An 18,746-nucleotide genomic window follows, 5' to 3' on the forward strand; every position below is an offset into this window, starting at 1 on the left:
ACAACTCTCAGACTGATAATTGAAAGGATTCCATGCAGGAATGCTTTTTCCATAAGGTGAAATTATAGTGAAAATGAGGCACGGATAAGAAAATTAAATAAGTATGAGTCAATTAAGAGTGCTGAGTTTTAGTATGGAGTAGTTAACAGTTGCATTAAAAAAACACCAAGAGTTAAAAAAACTCCTGGATTTGATCTAATTGAGGTTGATGTTACAACATTTGCTGAAAGATTTATACAGTCAATGTTTAAAGAAAGCCACTTTTCCTAAGTGCTGAAAAGTAGGACTGCTTAAGGTTTTAATTCAGGATAATTAAACTAATGATCCTGTGTCTTATAGACCGATTGCACTAATGCCTGTATTAGGTAAAATTTATTAAAGGATGTTGCTATCGCAAATAAATACATACTATAAAAGTAAAGTATTTACACCTGAAGCCTAGAGAGTCAAGATTTTGATGTGAGCAGCCTTAATTCAAACTTTCGATGTAAAACTCCTCCCCTAGCTGTTGGCGAAGAAAGGTCCTATTATGAAGATTTATATATACAGGCAACCCCCGTATAACATGGTACTTCTACAACACGGTTTCGCTCTAACACGGTTAGAGAATTTCGGTAAATCTCGCAAAACATTTTGTGCGAGGAAAACCCTGCTATTACACTGGTGTGCAAAACTTAAGGACCAACACTATTTCTAAAGGTTACAACCACAAAATCTTTACTTAAGGTACTCTTTACTGATGAGAGTAGATTCAGTCTCAGCAGCTAATGTGGCAAGAGGTTGGCACACTGTATCACCCCGCAAACATCACTGAAAGGGATCGATATGGCGGTCGAGGTGTTCTCGTCTGGGGAGGCGTTATCTTGGATGGACGTACACGACTCCAGATACTGGAAGGCGATACTGTAACCGGTGCAAGCTACTGTACTGAGGTAATCCTTCCCCATGTGCGTCTGTTCCGACGTGCCATTGGCCTCGAGTTCGTGTTTATGGATGATAACGCCACACCCCATCGCACTGCAGTTGTTGATATGCTTTTGGAAAATGAGGACATTGTTCGTATGGATTGGCCTGCCACCGATCTAAATCCCATCGAATACATATGGGATGCTCTGGGGGAGACGCCTAGCGGCATCCACACCCACCAGAAAATGTTCACCAGCTGAAGATGGCGCTGACAGAGGAATGGACGATGTTACCGCAAGAACTTATCAACAACATTGTTCTAAGTATGGACAAGCGGTGCAAAGCCTGCATCGACATTAGGGTTGGCTATATCTCCCACTGAGGACCACTCTTCCCTTTGTTCCATCCTTGACAGTGATGCATCCGTATCATGGCAGCCAGTGCTATGTTGCCATTTTTTAATAAAGTCCCTCTGTATCATTTTGTTTCCGTTGTTGTGTCGGTGTTGTTTCCTTCGTCCTTTCTGTACCTCACGAGGTTCCTTTGGTATGCTTTTCCCATATCCAGACCACTCCTATGAGAAACTACAAGTGAAAACGTGACTGGTCCTTAAATTTTGCACACCAGTGTATGTTGGGTGTAATTTTTCAATGTTTCCACTCTTTTTTAATCCCCGCTGTTGGCTCGCTAGTCAAAAAAAATAAATAAATAATAATAATAATAATAGGCTGGCGTAGCGAATTTGGTGCAAATAGCATCGGAGGTAAAATGATATCGCAGATGAAAATGATAAACTTCCAAATTTTACACTAAAAAAGCATAGGGAAAGGAAGGCATAAAGTTAGCCGAACAATTAGAATCTTATTTTTTGAATGCAGATTTTTGAATGAAAGGAGTCCCAAGTTCAAAAGGGACCTTCAAAAATGCTTAGTTCCATACGATGAAATTCACAAAGATTTATCAAGCAAAAGCAAACAAACCCAGATTACTGATTTTTTTAAAGTGAGCAGAAGATACACGAAATCTAGTATGGTGTGCTTTTGAAATTAACCCCCCCCCCTTAGTACTTTTTTCTTAGTACCGTATAACACGGTTTCGCACAACACGACATTTTACAGGAACCTAATAACCGTGTTATACGAGAGTTATTTGTACTTGCATTGCCATGGCAGAGCTGTTAACAAAGATACTTACGCTTCAAGGTATGAGATGAGAAAATCAGTTTGGAGTTCGTACGTGCAGATTATTGGAGGATGCTTCTCTTGAGGTTTTCCAGACAGTATGGTTGTCTGTTGTGAAGTACTCCCTGGGTGTCTTTATTGATTTCAAGGACGCTTTTCATTCCATGTGGTTGGGAAAGTGTCCTTAGTAGGTTGAGAAACAAGGGCTGTTTCGGAGACCTCTATCAAATTGTAAGAGAGTATTTTTAAAGATAGAAAAATGATAGTACGAAGTGTTTATCAGCAAGTAGACAAGGATGGGAATAGAGGATATCCTGAAGGTTCTATATTTGTGCTACTTTTGCTGGAACATCACACTGGATGATTTCTTATTGAAGTTTCAGAATATAATTTGTCTCATGGTGGCCTATGCCAATGACGAGTTAGTAGTTGTGCAAGAAAATTCTGGAAAGTAAATAAAAGAGCTTCAAATAGCATTAAATAAATACAAGAATGTGCAATCTTGCGTTAACTAAATGTTACCCGCAGCAAGTAAAAGGCAATGATGTTAAAGGAAATTTGAGTATTGATCGCTTTCCCACAGTACCATATAAGGATGTTATTTTTTTTTTTGCCTCTGAAGTCCGATACTTGGAGATACTTCATAGTGATGGGCTGCCTTTTCTGCAAAATTAGCATGAATTGCCAAGAATCTAACCAAGTGGTCAGGCCAGGAAGAACTTAAGTACACGCATTTTGAGTGGCCGAGCCGTCGTGATTACTAAATACGGCGCTGTTTCGTGTATTATTTTTATGTTGTGAACTCCTCTGACCATGTAGTCGTCCCGGAGTATAAACAGAAAATGTATTTATTTTTTTTAATGGGGTTTTAAAGGCAGATCTTTGGACGTGTTGTAGAAATATATATTTGTACCGATTATGACTTATGCGAGTGTTGCTTAAGGTTATAGGACAGTTAATTTTGCGGTAAGGAGACATCTCACTTCAGTTCAGAAGTTTCCTTAATTGGGAGTGACTCGAGCCATTAGGCTGTGTTTTGGTAGGGAGAGTACCTCTTGACTGCTAATTGTGCTAAAAGCACTGCAATATGCTACAAAAATTATATTTCTGCTAAGATTACGGGGATTAGAGCAAGTCCTAGGATAAACATAGTTTATACTAAGGCTGTGGTTAAGCAAGCAGGAAAGATTAAGATTTAAACAGGAATTACATGAAAATTGGCAGTTTCATTGGGACAGTTCTATGTTGGAAAGAGTTCTCATAATTTTATATTCAAAGAAGTACAAGAGAGTAGGCAGTGGTTGCAGTTTGGCATCAGGTGACTAAGTTAATTACAGATCATGGTCTCAAATCCAAATTGGCCTCTCTGAGTCTAACCCTTATTTGTGACTATGGTTTGGAGGAGACCACCAGGCATAACGTTTCATTGTGTATTGGTTTTAAGGAATAGCATTGAAGATTTTAGTCATTTAAGTGATCTTAATATGATAAAAAGAGAATTTTAAAGTTTTACGACTTTGTATCTTTGGTGTCTTTAGACGTAAGGAGTTCTTAAATATGGTGTAAATTAAACGAATTATTTTTAGATATAGCGTATATAATATGTTTCTAATATTTACGAACTAATTTGTAAATAGTGTACATATTCGGTTTAAATAGCTTTTATTTTGTATAAAGTTCTTTTGGACATTGCGGTACCGTACAAAAAATTACACACAAACGAAACGAAGCAGGGCGTGCTATAAACGAGCATGTCGGGGTGTTGGTTTAAGCCAGAGATGGCCAACCTTTACCTGCATGTGCCACATATTACGTTGGAAATGTGCTGTGTGCCACTTAGGGGTGGATCCAGACGCTACCAGAATCAATGCTCCCTCCACTACGAAAACGAATTTTATGGCCAGCGCTTGTAATTAAAACAATTTTAATTAGGTTAGCGAATAACTGTTCGTCCTTACAGAATCGATTTTAGAAGTGGCTCACTAACACCAGTTTTTACCTCCCTAAATTAACACTGAAATACCGTAAATTCCCGCCACGTTGAAACCTGGACCATAATTTCTGACAATAGAAGTGGAATTTAAACTGTCTGTGCGTGTTTGGCTTTATTTCTGAATTTTAAAATGGGTAGTATAATTTTATTGTATTTCATTTTAATTTTTTTTTTTTTTTTTTTTTTACATCGGGAGGTGTGCCACAAGTGACAAGCCTGCAAGCGAGTTGCCATCCGTGGTTTTAGCGTATGCCTGTCCTTTTCTTCCGCTTACCTCAGCACTTTGAATGGTCAGATACAGTTTCACTGAACACACCTCGTAGCAATTGTACTACACAGTAGCGGACAAAAAAAACTGCATCACTTGGGAATTTTGCATATAATGTGTTTTGCGCTGCATTGTGGGTTGCAGAAGTGTTCGAAATGCATTTGATAGATGGGATATATATCTCTGTGAATGAAATCCAATAAAAATATCACACCTGATATACCTAATTGCCATAAATATCTTCCCGAAGGGTAAAATGCGTAATTAATGGAAATATGAGGAATCATGCAAATGGCAATCATGACAAACTGAAATGACAAGTTAACGTATAGTATTATGTACTTACTGTAAATAAACAAAATAAGTCCTCAATATTTTGTTGTTGTTCCTCGAGCTGCAATTACAGCCTTACAATGATCTAGCATAGGGTTAATCAACTTCTGGATATACGATTGCCCAATTTCGTGGTATCACACCCTTACAATGCTCTTCTGCAACTGAATCTTACTTGTTCGCTTCTTCTGAACAATTTTAGACCACATTATGTACCACCAATTCTGGGGTACGACTGCACCTTAAGGGAGAAAAACGAGGTAAAACATTGGTGCATATATGTTTTAAGCCTTGTGAGACAGGAAGACAAACTCATCCTTAAATCTAAATAGCATGAAACTTACCAATTTCACTGTGTGGCAAGGTGCTGAGTCCTTTTTTTAAAAAATGCAGTTTGGACGTCTGGTGTTGTTCCCTCATAACGGGTTTCAGGCAGTGGCGTAGCTACCATGTAGGCAGGCAATTGCCTCCGGGCCTTTATTGGACCGGCGTCTTTGGCTGTCTCCTGTTTTTGCAATTTTCATTAATTAAGTAGGGGCCCGAACATGTTCTTTGCCTCCCAGCCCGAAAAAGGGTAGCTATGCTAATGGTTTCAGGCACTCCTCCAAGATAGCAGTGTAGGTATTAACCGTTCCGTTAATAAACTTAATTCGCCCCACCCCTTTGCTTGTTATGCATCCCCCCAGACCTTATGACCGGCGGGCAACTTTACAATCGGTGTTATACAGTCAGGATTGTATGTCTCTGGTTTTCACCTTCTGACATATCGCTTCCCATCCGAGCTATGCAGGTTGAATTTCGATTCGTCAAAAAAGATGACGGTGTCCCATTGCTGTTTTGTCCATGAAACATGCGTTTTAGCCCAAGCAAGTCGCTTCTTCCTCATTTGTTGGGTCAACAAAGGCTTCTTCTTGGGCCGATAGGCATGCAGACCACATTCCGAAAGCCGTCTTTGGATAATTTGTGCACTTGTTTCAATACCCGAGACCATCTCAAAGTCCAGTTTAGATCAGGAGCACTAGCATGGAGATTACGAAGGCCCTTTCAAATATCGATTTTGGGAAGGTGTTGTCACTCTCTTACCATCTGACTTAGGTCTTCTCTTCACATCACCGGTTTCACGCTTTAATTTCAGCACCCGGGATACTGATGACTGGTGGCAGCCTATTTCGTCAGCGATAGCACGCGTAGAAAGCCCTTCCTGGGACAGAGCAACAGCTACACAATTTTTTTTCTTGGTGTCAACTGAGCATATAGAGCCATGCTTACACCTCTGCAAAACAGGATACTAATGAGCGTGTAAACCCTTCCAACGCCGTATTTATAGAAACTGCTAACGCAATACCTTTGCTTTTCTACAAACAAAAGTTTCATTACAAATGTTACTTTTTTTAAGGTGATGTAGTTTTTTTTTTTTTGTTTGCCACTGTATTTACAAATTGATTTTATCAGTCTGGAATATGTTTCATTTCATATCGAAACCATTCTGGAATATTTTTTATTTCATAGTATTCGTGAAGTACGAGGGGATATTAAAAAGTTCGTACCCTTACCTAGAAATAATAGCCCTGGAAAGGTGGAACTTTAATCAATGGGAGAACACATTTCTCCCATCTGTGGATCAGTTGTTTAATGCCTTGATCATAGAAGTCCTCAATTTTTTCCTAAACCGACGATTCCACTTCATTGATGACTTCCTCAGACAAATCAAAGTCGCTACTTTGACATGTCTTTAGTCTCCGAATTATATCGGTACACCCGTCATTTGTCACCAACAGATCAAAATATTCTCAACATCCGCATTACACAAATCCAACAGTTGGATACCTTAGACATGTGCAGACCCATAACTAATTTCCACTGCATTTGCGATTAAATGAATTGTCACTCAGCACCAGCTGCTCAACCTTTGCAATCGTCTCACTGTCTGTGGATGTTGATGGCCTTCCTTCTCTTGGCTCGTCAAAGACACTTCTACGACCGCACTAGAACTCCCGTTTCCACTTTTTCACAGTGTCATAGAATGGACAGTGCTGCCCATACACAGCTTTCATTTCTTCGTCAATTTCCTGAGCTTTCTTGCCCTGCAAATGCAGGAACTTGATCACTGCTCGATACTCCACTTTGTCAACCATAGCGTCCTTCCTCGATTCCGGGCTCCACCTCTGGTGTATGATCACATACAGGAATGAAACTTTACATGTAAGTTATTAAATATGTAGGTAACTTATATTAAAAACGGCATCTTCCTACTGATGTTTTATCTAGCTCAGGGTACAAACTTTTTGATAACCCCGTCGTATTTGAAGACATCGTCTTCAGCAGTATGTTAACATGCTAACTTCTCTCGAAAGTAGTATTATAAAATGTTCTCAGTAGGCTGCCAATATTAATTTCCTTTTTATGGTTTCTACCGCATACTGTAAACTTCTGAGAAATCGACTTATAAAAACACATTGGGAAATTTGTTCATTTGCCTAGTTAGCCTGCGTTAGAATTGACTAGCCTTTGTTTAAGAAATCAAACTACATGTGTTAGTTATTAGATAAAAGTAATCTTTTCAATGTTTATTTATTTATTTTCTTTTGTGGTACAATGATTCTTGCTTTATCAGTGAAAAAAGGTAATAGGAATTTTGACCTATGGCCAAATATCAGAAATGCGCCTTGTTTTCATAAAAAACAATTATCTTATAATATTAGTTACTTATAATAAATTATCTACATAATAACCATATTTTTAAAATAAAATTATAAACTCGGTTATTCTCTCATTCGGCGCCTACGATGAGTCATACTCACCATACCGTAGTTATGCTGCTGACGGAAAAGTGTCCTTCTGTCATCTTTATTCTCCTACTCTGGTTGACGCCATTTCGCCCATCTTCGAAAATTAGATTGGCGATGTTTCCTTGTAACCCAAAAAGAAACTGTTTCTTCATTATTATGTCACTCTTCCCAGCATTTTTGTTTTCTATTTGTCGCTAAATTTGGAAGTAAAGAACAGAATTTGAGCATCATAAAAACATTAAATTTCCCTGATGAAAAAAATGACTTTTCTGTGTACCTCTTATTGAGACAATATTTGATCTGCCCTACAGTTCTCGACAATAACAATTTCGTTAGATGGATGTATATACACTAGGTAATAACAGAAAATATTCAATACTCAATAAAAATTTAGAGCTAAAAGGCTCAGACCACGGAAAACTTACTAGACATACAAGTTAGTGCATTGTAGTAAGTGAACAGAAGTGGTGGTGAAATCCAATGAGAATAAGCAATAATAGTCTTCTCTATTCGAAGTATAACGAAGAGCCAACTCGTTGTGATGGCAGTGTGTACTGGTATTCAATATACACTATAGTTGCGTACAAGTTAGTGCAAATGCATCATATAGGTACACAGGTAAACTCTAAATTAGCAAATTTTTGCAAAGGCGGCATCGTTTAATTTAAATCTCATATTGTGAATACAAAAATTTGTTAATTTAGAGTTTAACTTGTACCTATATGATGCATTTGCACTAACTTGTACGCGTCCAATTCTTTTGCAGCCTGAGGCATAAGCCCTTAATGCATCTTACTCTTACACTATAGTTATTTACAGACGACGTTCCTCAATCCACTTTAGGATCCTGTTATCAGATAACCGCAAAAATAAATACTCAGAATCGCTTAGAATCAAGTGCTGTATTTTTTGCTTTGACTTGATAACAATATCTCAAACTGGATTCAGAAACTAAACTAAGCAACTAGTTTAGTGTACGTTGAATGTAGTATTTCTCAACATTTCAGTCTTGAAAAAAATTACTGCTTTTTAAAACGTTGGGAGGGGGGTCAGTGTTATTAATCAACTTAATGTAATTTCATTAATTCTTATCATGCGTTTCGCTCAACAAAAATATTTTGTCGCTTTTGGCACCGGCATTTAGTTTATCCTCACTGTTGGGAAATACTAGTTTAAAGGTTCAAGCTATCAGTTAGTGGCATGAAACAGAATGTCTACTTCATCGTTTATATACCAGAGTATGTGAACTGCTACTTTTTGCCTTTAAAATTCATGCTTCTGATACTTATGCGGTATGAGTAAGCATGAATTTTAAAGGGTTTGATTTTGATTTTGATTTTATTGGCGCAAAAACGGCTAGTTATACTGCGCCAAATTTTAAAGGGTAGTGGTGTATTGCAGTAAAATCTGCTTTACGTACTATTTTTTTAATTGCTATTCCTGCCCTTTCTCTTAAAAGTTTACATTCTAGTATTTTATTCCACTGCACAGTAAACTGTAAGCGTATACAGTACTAACTTATTTAGAGGATCACTAAACTAACACTACAAACACAGGTGACTCTGTGATGTTTATATGTGTACATGAGATGCACTGGTTATATTGTATAATAGCTGTTCTTTGTTTCATGTTTAGAACTACATTAAAAATTCCTGAATATGGAAGCGCGTTAGTTTCAAAATATTTACAATCTCGAAAAGTAAACCAGAAAACATAACTCCCGACGAATTCCATGAACTGTTTTCGTCTGATAAAGAGTATTAAATATAAGAAATAATGTATACTGGTATTAATTGGTGCCTTTCTAATCTAAACACATGCTTAAATTCAAGTTTAAGAATTTTATACTCGGCATATAAATTAATTGACCTCAAATTGTAAATATTTTTTTGGTGTTTCAAAGGTCGACTTATAAGCCGGAATATATTATAGATGCTTTCCCCTCTTACACAATGTTTAGCAAGCCTTTGAAGTATACTATATGAACTGGCGCACTATGACATTCGTAGTCGGCGCACCGAAAATAGTCAGCAAAACCAACACCACCACTTAAATACACAACTTGCAAGTTGTGTATTTAAATGAAGAACACAATAATAAGAGGTGCTAGCTTTTCTTTTTCATGGCGGATATCCACTCCCTCTTCCCGTTTGATAAATACTTCCATGATTATGCCATAAAAATTAGTACACAATCCAGTTGTATTTTTATAGATTTATATACTACCCTCCAAAAAGAAACGGAAACGCGCTAGTTTTACATTGACGTCACTGCGTATTTTAAGAGCGTGTCGCTTCTCCCTTTTGGTCGCGATAACACACTCCATCATCCTCCTGGGTCGCCTTTCCACAGGGATAGCTCAATTAGTTACCGTTCCTCCTGCAGAACAGTGAATAATTGAGCTATCGCTGTAAAACGCGTTGGTCAGATCCTCATCGGACGTGCCAATTCAAAGTTGGAACAGCTAGCCATGGCGCATTATCTGGTTGAAAAAAATCATGGATCTGAACCAAAGAATTGCTACATCTTAGGGAGCATGGAAATGTTCAGAATGTTAGTCATTCATGGTTCTTCGCACAACGACGACAGATCCTAGACCTAACCGTGAGGAACAGTGTCACACCATAACGCCACTTCCTCCGATCTTCATTGTTTCCACATTTCTTCCCGCAGCACCCCCCCTCCCCATATGATGTAGCGAGAATCACTTCATAGAACGATTTAGGGACATAAGGGAATATAACTATGATTTGTATAGGCAGTAACCAAGGGGTTTTCCACAAATCCGCCAAATGCCACTGTGAAGACGCGTGAACACTGCCAGTCGTGAGTGTTATGTGACTGCCTCTTAGCAACAAGCCAGAAGAAGTCACCGGGAGAGCATCTGGCTAGTTCTTGTCTCTGCCAGAAGATGAATTATTCACTCTATCTACATTCTGTCATCCTAGGATTTCGGAAGGTAAGCACTTCGGGTCTCTACTGTTTAACTGAAACATTTGGCTGAACTGCCTGCACTCTTGTCGAGACAAGAATGCAAGCAAGACCTTGAGAATGGAAAGGGAGGTAAACAGTAATGTATAGTTGGATAAAAGCGGAAGGAATAGAGTGAATATCAGAAGAATGCCCAGGCGAAAATAGAGCTATGAGGCCTTTAGTAGGAAAAAAAATCGTAAGGAAGGGCATTCCCGCAGCACCCCCCTCCCCATATGATGTAGCGAGAATCACTTCATAGAACGATTTAGGGACATAAGGGAATATAACTATGACATGAAGAGGACATGAAGAGCTAGCATAAAAAGGAGTTGACCTGGACAAAGGAAATACAGCACAGGGAGGGTGTCAACAAGTGATCCCATTCCAGAAGTCAGGATACGGCAGAAGGAATGCGCCACTAGAAAGGGAAGAACGTCCCACGACGAGGAGCATCGTCAACAGTAGATCCCACTTGGGGGGCTGTGGAGGAACGATTTAGGTCAGCATTAGGGAATGACAAGAAGGCGCATACAGCAGAACTCACCTGGAGATAGGCACATCTGCAAGTGGAAGAACTTAGAAGAGGAGAGGGCACTTTCTCAAGAAATCACATAACTACAAAGATGTAATCCAACGAAGTGGAGGAAAACCCATGTCAGCATCTTGGAGCAGGAATGGTACTTCTGAAGGCAGGAGAGCTTTTGGGGGACCCAGGCAGGTCAGCAGAGATGAATAAATAAAGTAGAATTAAAATGATGCACTCCTGAGGGGGGCGGGGGAATATCCCCTCAACAAGAGACTGAAAGAACGATATACGAAATACCCTCTTTAGAAAAGAAAAGAAAATAATAAATGAAAAGAGCAACCTACCCAGATCGGACTGGGCGTGTTAATCCCACAGCGGTGGAGCCGCCATCAGCAGTTCCTACCCGAATGGACTTTGAGTTAGCACCTAGTTTCGGCAGGAAGTGAGACAAGTAGAACACGGGCAGAAATTACCTGAATTATGAAGCAGAGAAATAAAAAGTCTTTTGTTAGGTTGACGTGGTTTAGATGGTAGCGTCTCCCAGGAGTCAGCGTCTCCTCTTGAATAATTAACTTACAAATTCTATGAAGGCTGGAAGGAATTTCTATTGTGAATGAAATGTGGGGAGGCCCAGGTTAGTAAGAAGCTTGTTTCTTACCCTCAGATGAGCATCACAAGAAAACAAAAGATAATGTCAGTTCCCTGTTTCACCACAGACACAAATAGGATCTGATCTAGGCCTTGCTCAAATCAGATAACTTTTGAAAAAAAATGGAGCCGTGAACAGGAAAGTCTTCTCGATGTTGGAGATGAACCAGGATTGCCGCTGTTTGTTAATTCTAACAACAGAATGACTGCTATTGCTCAATGGATAATTTACGTCATTCATTGCACTATGCAAGGCGAGACCGCTGATTACAGATAGTGAAGTTCGGCCTTATGCACCACTGCTCCCCCATGAAAACCGATACTATAGAACTCATACTTTGTTCGTACAGAACTCAATCCCTGTTGGTGCCTTAAACTCCTGGTCGATGTTTTGCTGGGGTGTCTAACGAGACTGTAGTGTTACCCTTCCGAGTATCTTTGGTCACGTGAAGTAAGCCGTGCGTTTCTGGACGGTGGTGATACCGTCACGCTTCTCTTTCATGATCACATCGCTAATGGGCGACTTTGGGTGGTGTACGCTGTAGAAATTCAATAAACCAGTCAGCACGGCTGTACGTATCACGACAAAAACGACTAACTTGTTTGGCCCATACAGCTTCCTTATATACAGATCTGAAGGTCCGGTGGATATCCCCCGCCCCAGATACTTTTTGGAGGGTAGCGTAGAATTTTATTTTAATACATCCCACATATCAAGGGCGTAGTGTCAGACAACGTTAACTACAAAATTGCATTTTTGTTTTCAGACAACTTTTTTTTCTAGTAGTTTACAAGTTAGCTTGAGCTATAAGCACATTTCCGGTAAACCAAGAAATTGGTTAATTACAAAATTGTTTACTACAAAATGATTTTGTAGTTAACATTGTCTGACACTAAACCCTCGATATAAAAATGGATATTCATTCTGCTGCTATATTGAAAAAAAAATTTTTTTTTTTTCCTTTTCAGAATTGAGGATGATGAAATAATGCAAACTGTAGCCACGGATCCTAATTCACTACAGGAAAAGAAATGTACCATCCAGTGATTTAGGGAGATCGGAATATTTGCGCTTATCATCCTTCCCTTTACCCCGTCCATGTTGTCGCGCTAGGATATATCAGCTGGGTACCATAAATATTTACGTGCTCCTCTTGCATTATTGTTAAAAACTGATGAACTTGCTCTCTTAAACAAAACACACACACACCAGTTAAAAATGTATACTGAAGAAAGAAAGAAAAGAGAATAAGCTTTAATATTCTTGCGCTTTAGCTTATCTTACATTTACTTGTATAAATTCTAAGACTAATGTCTTCGTACGAGTCTTTTTATTTCTGTTGTATTTATATATATTCCTACATGATGCATTTCTTTATATTTTAAGGAATTTATTTATTTATAATTGTTACCTGTAGACGATTGCATTTTATCCCTCTCTACAACACTCATTTTGTTTCCCCAAAATACCGTAATACTATTAGCAGTGGCACAAGATTATCTTTCTTAGTGTTATATAAGTTCAGTCCATTTTCTCATTGTAGGGAATAATATGTGTTTTGGTCGATATGGAAAATTGATAATTTTATACATTTTGTTAGTGCATATGGAAACCTTTGTTTACTTTAAAAAAGGAAATGAAAGAAAAATTTGTTTTTTTTTCCCGGAAGTGGCAGGTTTTACACAAACTGTCAAAGCAGTTATACGGCTAAAATACGATTACTCTCTTTAGAAAATAAATCCTATAGCTACTATACTAGCTACTCCAATTTGACATAAAATTATCAAATGTTTTTAACTTGATGCGCATGTAGGTATTCATTACAGCAAATTTCTCATCATTTATAATCGCGCTAACCATTTTCATTTGGCGCCCCCTAATTAAGTTGGGTTGCAACTTCAGTCGACCTCCAATTTCTTACTGTGGCAACGGGCGGTTCCTGCTTCTAATCTGAGTCCAGTGAGCAATTGACGACAGCCGTCAGTCTGACACGCTCCATCTAGTTTCGCTCCACCCATCCCCACCCTAACAATCAAGCCCTGCTCCAGTAATCTCACACCTACGTACAGGCTTTGGTAGCAGTCGGGAACAGAAATGAGAAGGTTAGTAATTACATAGTGGAACGTGACAATAAATGGGGCCCACCATTAGTTCCCACGTGTGTATTAGAGTTTAGGGGTCAGTTTTCAAACGCATCGTCATTCCTTTTACTAAACAATTCTTCGTGAAATTTGAGTTTCGGCACGCGACTACGTGGGGATTGCATTTACGACATCGACGTACAGTATCAAACATAAGTTGGTTCATTTATACCATTCATTATAACCATGGAACAAAGCTAACTGTCATAACAAGCTGAATGCTTTATATTAGAAAAACACTTTTGCAAACCTTTAAAACGTCAGACGTTTTATTTGCGATAGATTCGACTTATTTCAGTGCCACTTTTCCCTCATTTCAACCCTCTAACTAAAGCATGTACTTTCGTATAATGTATTGCGAAGTTGCCTTCTTCCACATTTTTATTCGTAGATTATAAAGGAGTAAGGAAATGAGATATTGCAGTACACATGTCTCCTATGGATATTGAACATTATGATGCAGTGATTAGGGAAGAATGGGTCTAGTTATATTTTTGCTTTCATTTCCTACAGTACTACATTATTTAGCGATACAACCTTTTAACGTTAAACTGATTTTCAAATCTTACACTAATTTCTTAAGTAAAGAAAGTTTATCTTAATTAACTTTTTATTTTTTACAAAAATATCAAAATATTTTCAGCTGTGAGATGTCTCTAATTCCATTCGAGGGGTAAGTTGTAACATTATTGTAACTGTATCTTAAATTACGACTGATGCAGATGAATAAATGAGTGCAGTGGCCAGTATTAAAATAACGGTTGTGGCATTAATACAGTAATTCTGCAGGTGTGCACCATGGATATGGTGCACACCTGCAGTGCACACATGGATATAGTGTGCACCATGGATATGGTGCACACTATACAAAGCGCGGCTAAATGGGGTCACGAAAGGTTCGCCGCAGTGCCGCATATATAGACACGGCAGAAAAGCATTATAGGAACTTCGGCAGATGCATACTTCTCCATTTTTCTCTTTTTATGAACTGCTTTGATGGAAGGGATTTACTTCATTACTCTCCTCTTCTTTCTTTCCATTCATACTGTGGAACAAATTTGTTCTCCCCAGTTACTTCTATCTAGTGTTTGAGATCAGCGATTTTTAATTTAATCTAAATTTATTTTTTTACTTTCTTCTGTTCTGCCGCTAGAAATATGTTTGAGTACCAGCCTTTTTCAAAGGTACAGAGAAGGAGTTAACTCCTATTGAAAATGGTATTATAACACAGTAGACAACGGCGGAGGACCATCCAAGTTGGTGATGCTAATGTAATAGACCCAGCTCTAAGACAAAAATTTTCCTTAAAAGGAAAAGAAAGAGAGCACTATATATATAGTGCCCTTTATCGTTTACGATTGCGAACCAATGTGAAAAGGCCACGTGTGCATATAAACAGCAGTACCATCCATTAGAGTTATTTGCAGTGTTACAACTAGACCCGGTCTTCACTAGTTTTATAATATTTACGGGATATTCCACAGTTCAATAATATTGAAGTAATAAAAAATACATAGTGATACTTAAGGATAGACGTATTATATATATAAAAAAATAAATATATATATATATTTAATTTTGTAATTTTTAAATGGTATAACTCATTCATACTATATAGTCAAGTTATTCAACGTGTACAGACTCCTATATCCTTTCTTTTTGTATTTATATATATATATATTAATACTTTTGATGCATAGTCATGTTTGTACAATAGTAACCTGAATTTTGTTAATATATTTTACCTTAAACATAGCTGCCATAAACATTTTGGAAAACATCTACCTCTTCTATAATTGAAGATTGGAGCACCCGAAAATTATACACTTAAAACATATTTTTCACGGCCGCTGTTATCGATTGAAACAGAGATCAGCAACGTTTTATCGCCATATGACTTTTCCGTGAAGTTTTGTACAGCGCAATTAGTTTTAACATAAACGAGCATATTTGGAGATACTCAAGCATCTATTTATACGACATTAATTCTTAGTACCGGTCCTCTGAGAACTTGTACTCATTGCAAGTTGTTTAACCACGTTATAGTTTGTCATTGTTTTTCATATACAGTAAAAACATGGAAAACGTTATTTATGAAAATACAGAATGTGGTAAGATTGCCTCCTCCCTTCCCCATCTGCCACATTAAAGAACTATTCTATTAATATCAGGAGTTTTGTCATAAACCAAATATTAAGTAGCACACAGAATAAACTTTATTAATTATTCATCACTTATTGGAATATAAAATTTCTTAATGGCAAATGATAAATCGAAGTTAAAGAAACGTAATGTTTCCATACTTCCCATGTTTTGTACGATATCCTCGTTAATTAATTTTTAATAAAATATTATAAAGAATATTATTCTGGTTGGCTTGCGTGTTTTCCTTGTTGCCATTCTTAACTATATTATATTATCAACATCGCTTCGATTCTGTGTACTTGTATATTAAATGAATTTTAAGAGTACCGATCGATTTTATTAGAATAATTAACGATTCTCTTCGATTTATAACGGAATCCGTCTGGCTAAGACATAAGAAAACAGCCGAGTAAAAAATTACGTTGATTCCTCTGTAAGCACCAAGTCAAAGATATTGGTTAATACGCCCCCCGGATCTAAGAGGCTAACTTCTTTTAACATGTACATATCATATCACAGTTCGGCGCAACTGATGTTTTTATTTCTGATTTTATTGTATAAAACGAAATCTGTACTTATTCTCAGATACCCACAAGCAGTTTACAAAGTAAAAAAATACTTCATTATATTCTTTCCTCTCTCTCGCACACACTCTTACCCCGTACGCTATGGAGGAGAAAATAAGCAGAATAATTAAGTGAATATTCTGGTTAATGAGTTATTTGAAATGAGAGGTCATTAAAATTTAATAAAGAATACAAAGTTATCCTTCCAACTGAAATCATTCAACACATTTGTTAGATATAGAAAATCAGTGCTGATTAAGTGATTTTATATAAACCGTGTTACCTAATATTAAAGATTTGTATATTATTCAGAATGATTACTAAAACTGTTGATACTATTTCACTTTTTTGTTAAAGAATTTTTCTACTGTTTCTTCGTATCGACTGATTTTGGATACATCTTCATAAACAATATCCACGTTTGGGGAACACCGATCCATGGAGTGGATACAAAGTTGTTTATTATCGAAAATACTGTTTAGAAAAATCCAATGTGCTTTGCCTACACTTCTATTCTGTTAATGCCAAACAAGTCTATTTGAACTGTACTCTAAAAATTAAATATAATAATAATCTAACGTTTAAAGTTATGAACTCGATATAATTTTTAATGACACATTCTTTGTTGTAATAATAATCAATATAGATCCCCATATATGCTGAGGCAAACAATTTTTTTCTTTTTCTAATTTTCAACGCAGTTGTAACTGCATTGAAAATAGTTATGCCAACATTTTGGGATGACTGCCCTATTAGATCTAACGCAGAGGTTCCCAAACTTTTTATACCTTGTGTCCCCCCCCCCCAAAATTTTAATACCTTGTGTCCCCCCCCCAAACAAGAGAAAATAAACAGACCTGACATAAAATTGAGCAATGAGTATATATACTTCAATACATTTATTGCTGGATTAGTGGGAGCGTTTGTCCATATTTCGTTAAAAAAAAAAAGTAGTGCGCCCCAGGGAGCGCACTCACACTTTGGGAACTTCTGGTCTAATGCAATTAATCAACCTCTCCTTAAAGCTTTCAGGTTCCTACTTTCTTCCTTAACTTGCAAGAAGGTTGTAGATCAAATTAATTACAGATAGTTGCCATATAAGAGGGTATGGAATTTTAAAAAAATCACTTCTGTTTTGACTTCCGCAAAGATCTGAATTTAGAATTTTCATGTTATGGTGAGATGTATTCTATTAAAAAGGGCATTTTGTGTTATTGAAGTAATATATGTAATGTTCCTGTTTTTGTGTTTCGTTTTGATGCCACGATATAATTCTGGCTATAATATTTAGTGTTGTTGGAAGATTTTACAGAATTTTTGTACTTCGCTTAGTCTGCTTTTACTTTTTGTTATTACCTTGAATGTATAAAGTACCAGGCGCTTTGTTTCTTTTTATATTTTGAAAATATATATAGTTTTCGGAATGCAGAAAAGCTATGTGACGAAGAATTGAACATGTGTATAGCAAATGAGAATTGTACATGTATTGGTATGAATTCTTCACAGAGTGATGCCAGCAACCGACAATAAAGCAGGCAACAAACAAAGTTTCACGCGGCTCATTTTATTAAAGTGTGTGTATTTTTGTCACGCATTTCACTAAGAGAAAACTGTAACCACAATACATACACTACACTGTGCAGTCAAAACATTATGACTAATGGGAGTATATCCACACGACGAGGCATGCACTCTATAAGGTCTCTTAAGGTATATTGTACCATGTCGCCAGGATTGCGTCCCGTAGATCTACGATAATCCGTGCGCCAGCTCTACTGATCCGCATAACTGTGGAATTCATAGCTTAAGTGGATTTTTCCTGTTCTAAATTCGGCGAACCATTCTAGAACAGCAACGTGGCACGGCGCACAATAAGGGAACATATCTGTGACATCTTGTAAGTCAATCACCATGAAGGGGTGTATCTAATCAGCCGCATTGGAGAGAGTGTTTTTAGCATTCAGATTGCGGCCTAGGGATATGAGAACCTCAAGAGATTCCCATACCAAAATACTGCACCACCTGCTTGTTCCTGTTGGACCAGGACATCCGCGTGATTCCTCAGTCTGGCAGGAAATGTGTTCATTGAAAAAGACACCTTTTTTCCCAGTCGTCAGTGGTCCAGTGACGCCGTTCAGATGAAAACTTTAGGCTTAGTTGGCAATGGATAGCCGTAAGCATGGATTCCTTGATCTGATACCTACTCCGACGGCCCACACGGAGGAGAGTTCGTCGTATCGTGGTCTTGGAAACACCGCTGGTCGTCTCCTGGTTAA

General features: G+C 37.6%; 1 protein-coding gene across 3 annotated transcripts in view; it reads left to right on the plus strand.

The window, feature by feature from the left end:
• Nucleotides 1-12,899, plus strand: part of Ehbp1 (Eps15 homology domain containing protein-binding protein 1) — a 524,539-nt gene extending 511,640 nt beyond the window's left edge. For all 3 annotated transcript variants that reach the window (XM_090376583.1, XM_090376585.1, XM_090376584.1), the window contains one exon: nt 12,587-12,899. In XM_090376583.1, coding sequence (XP_090232709.1) covers nt 12,587-12,665 — 79 coding nt within the window. In that variant the 3' untranslated portion in view covers nt 12,666-12,899. The remainder of the gene's footprint in view (nt 1-12,586) is intronic.
• Nucleotides 12,900-18,746: the final 5,847 nt, after the last annotated feature.

This window comes from Mastigoproctus giganteus, chromosome 6, assembly GCF_048544385.1.
Source record: "Mastigoproctus giganteus isolate SK-2022 chromosome 6, ASM4854438v1, whole genome shotgun sequence".
Lineage (NCBI taxonomy): Eukaryota > Metazoa > Arthropoda > Arachnida > Uropygi > Thelyphonidae > Mastigoproctus > Mastigoproctus giganteus.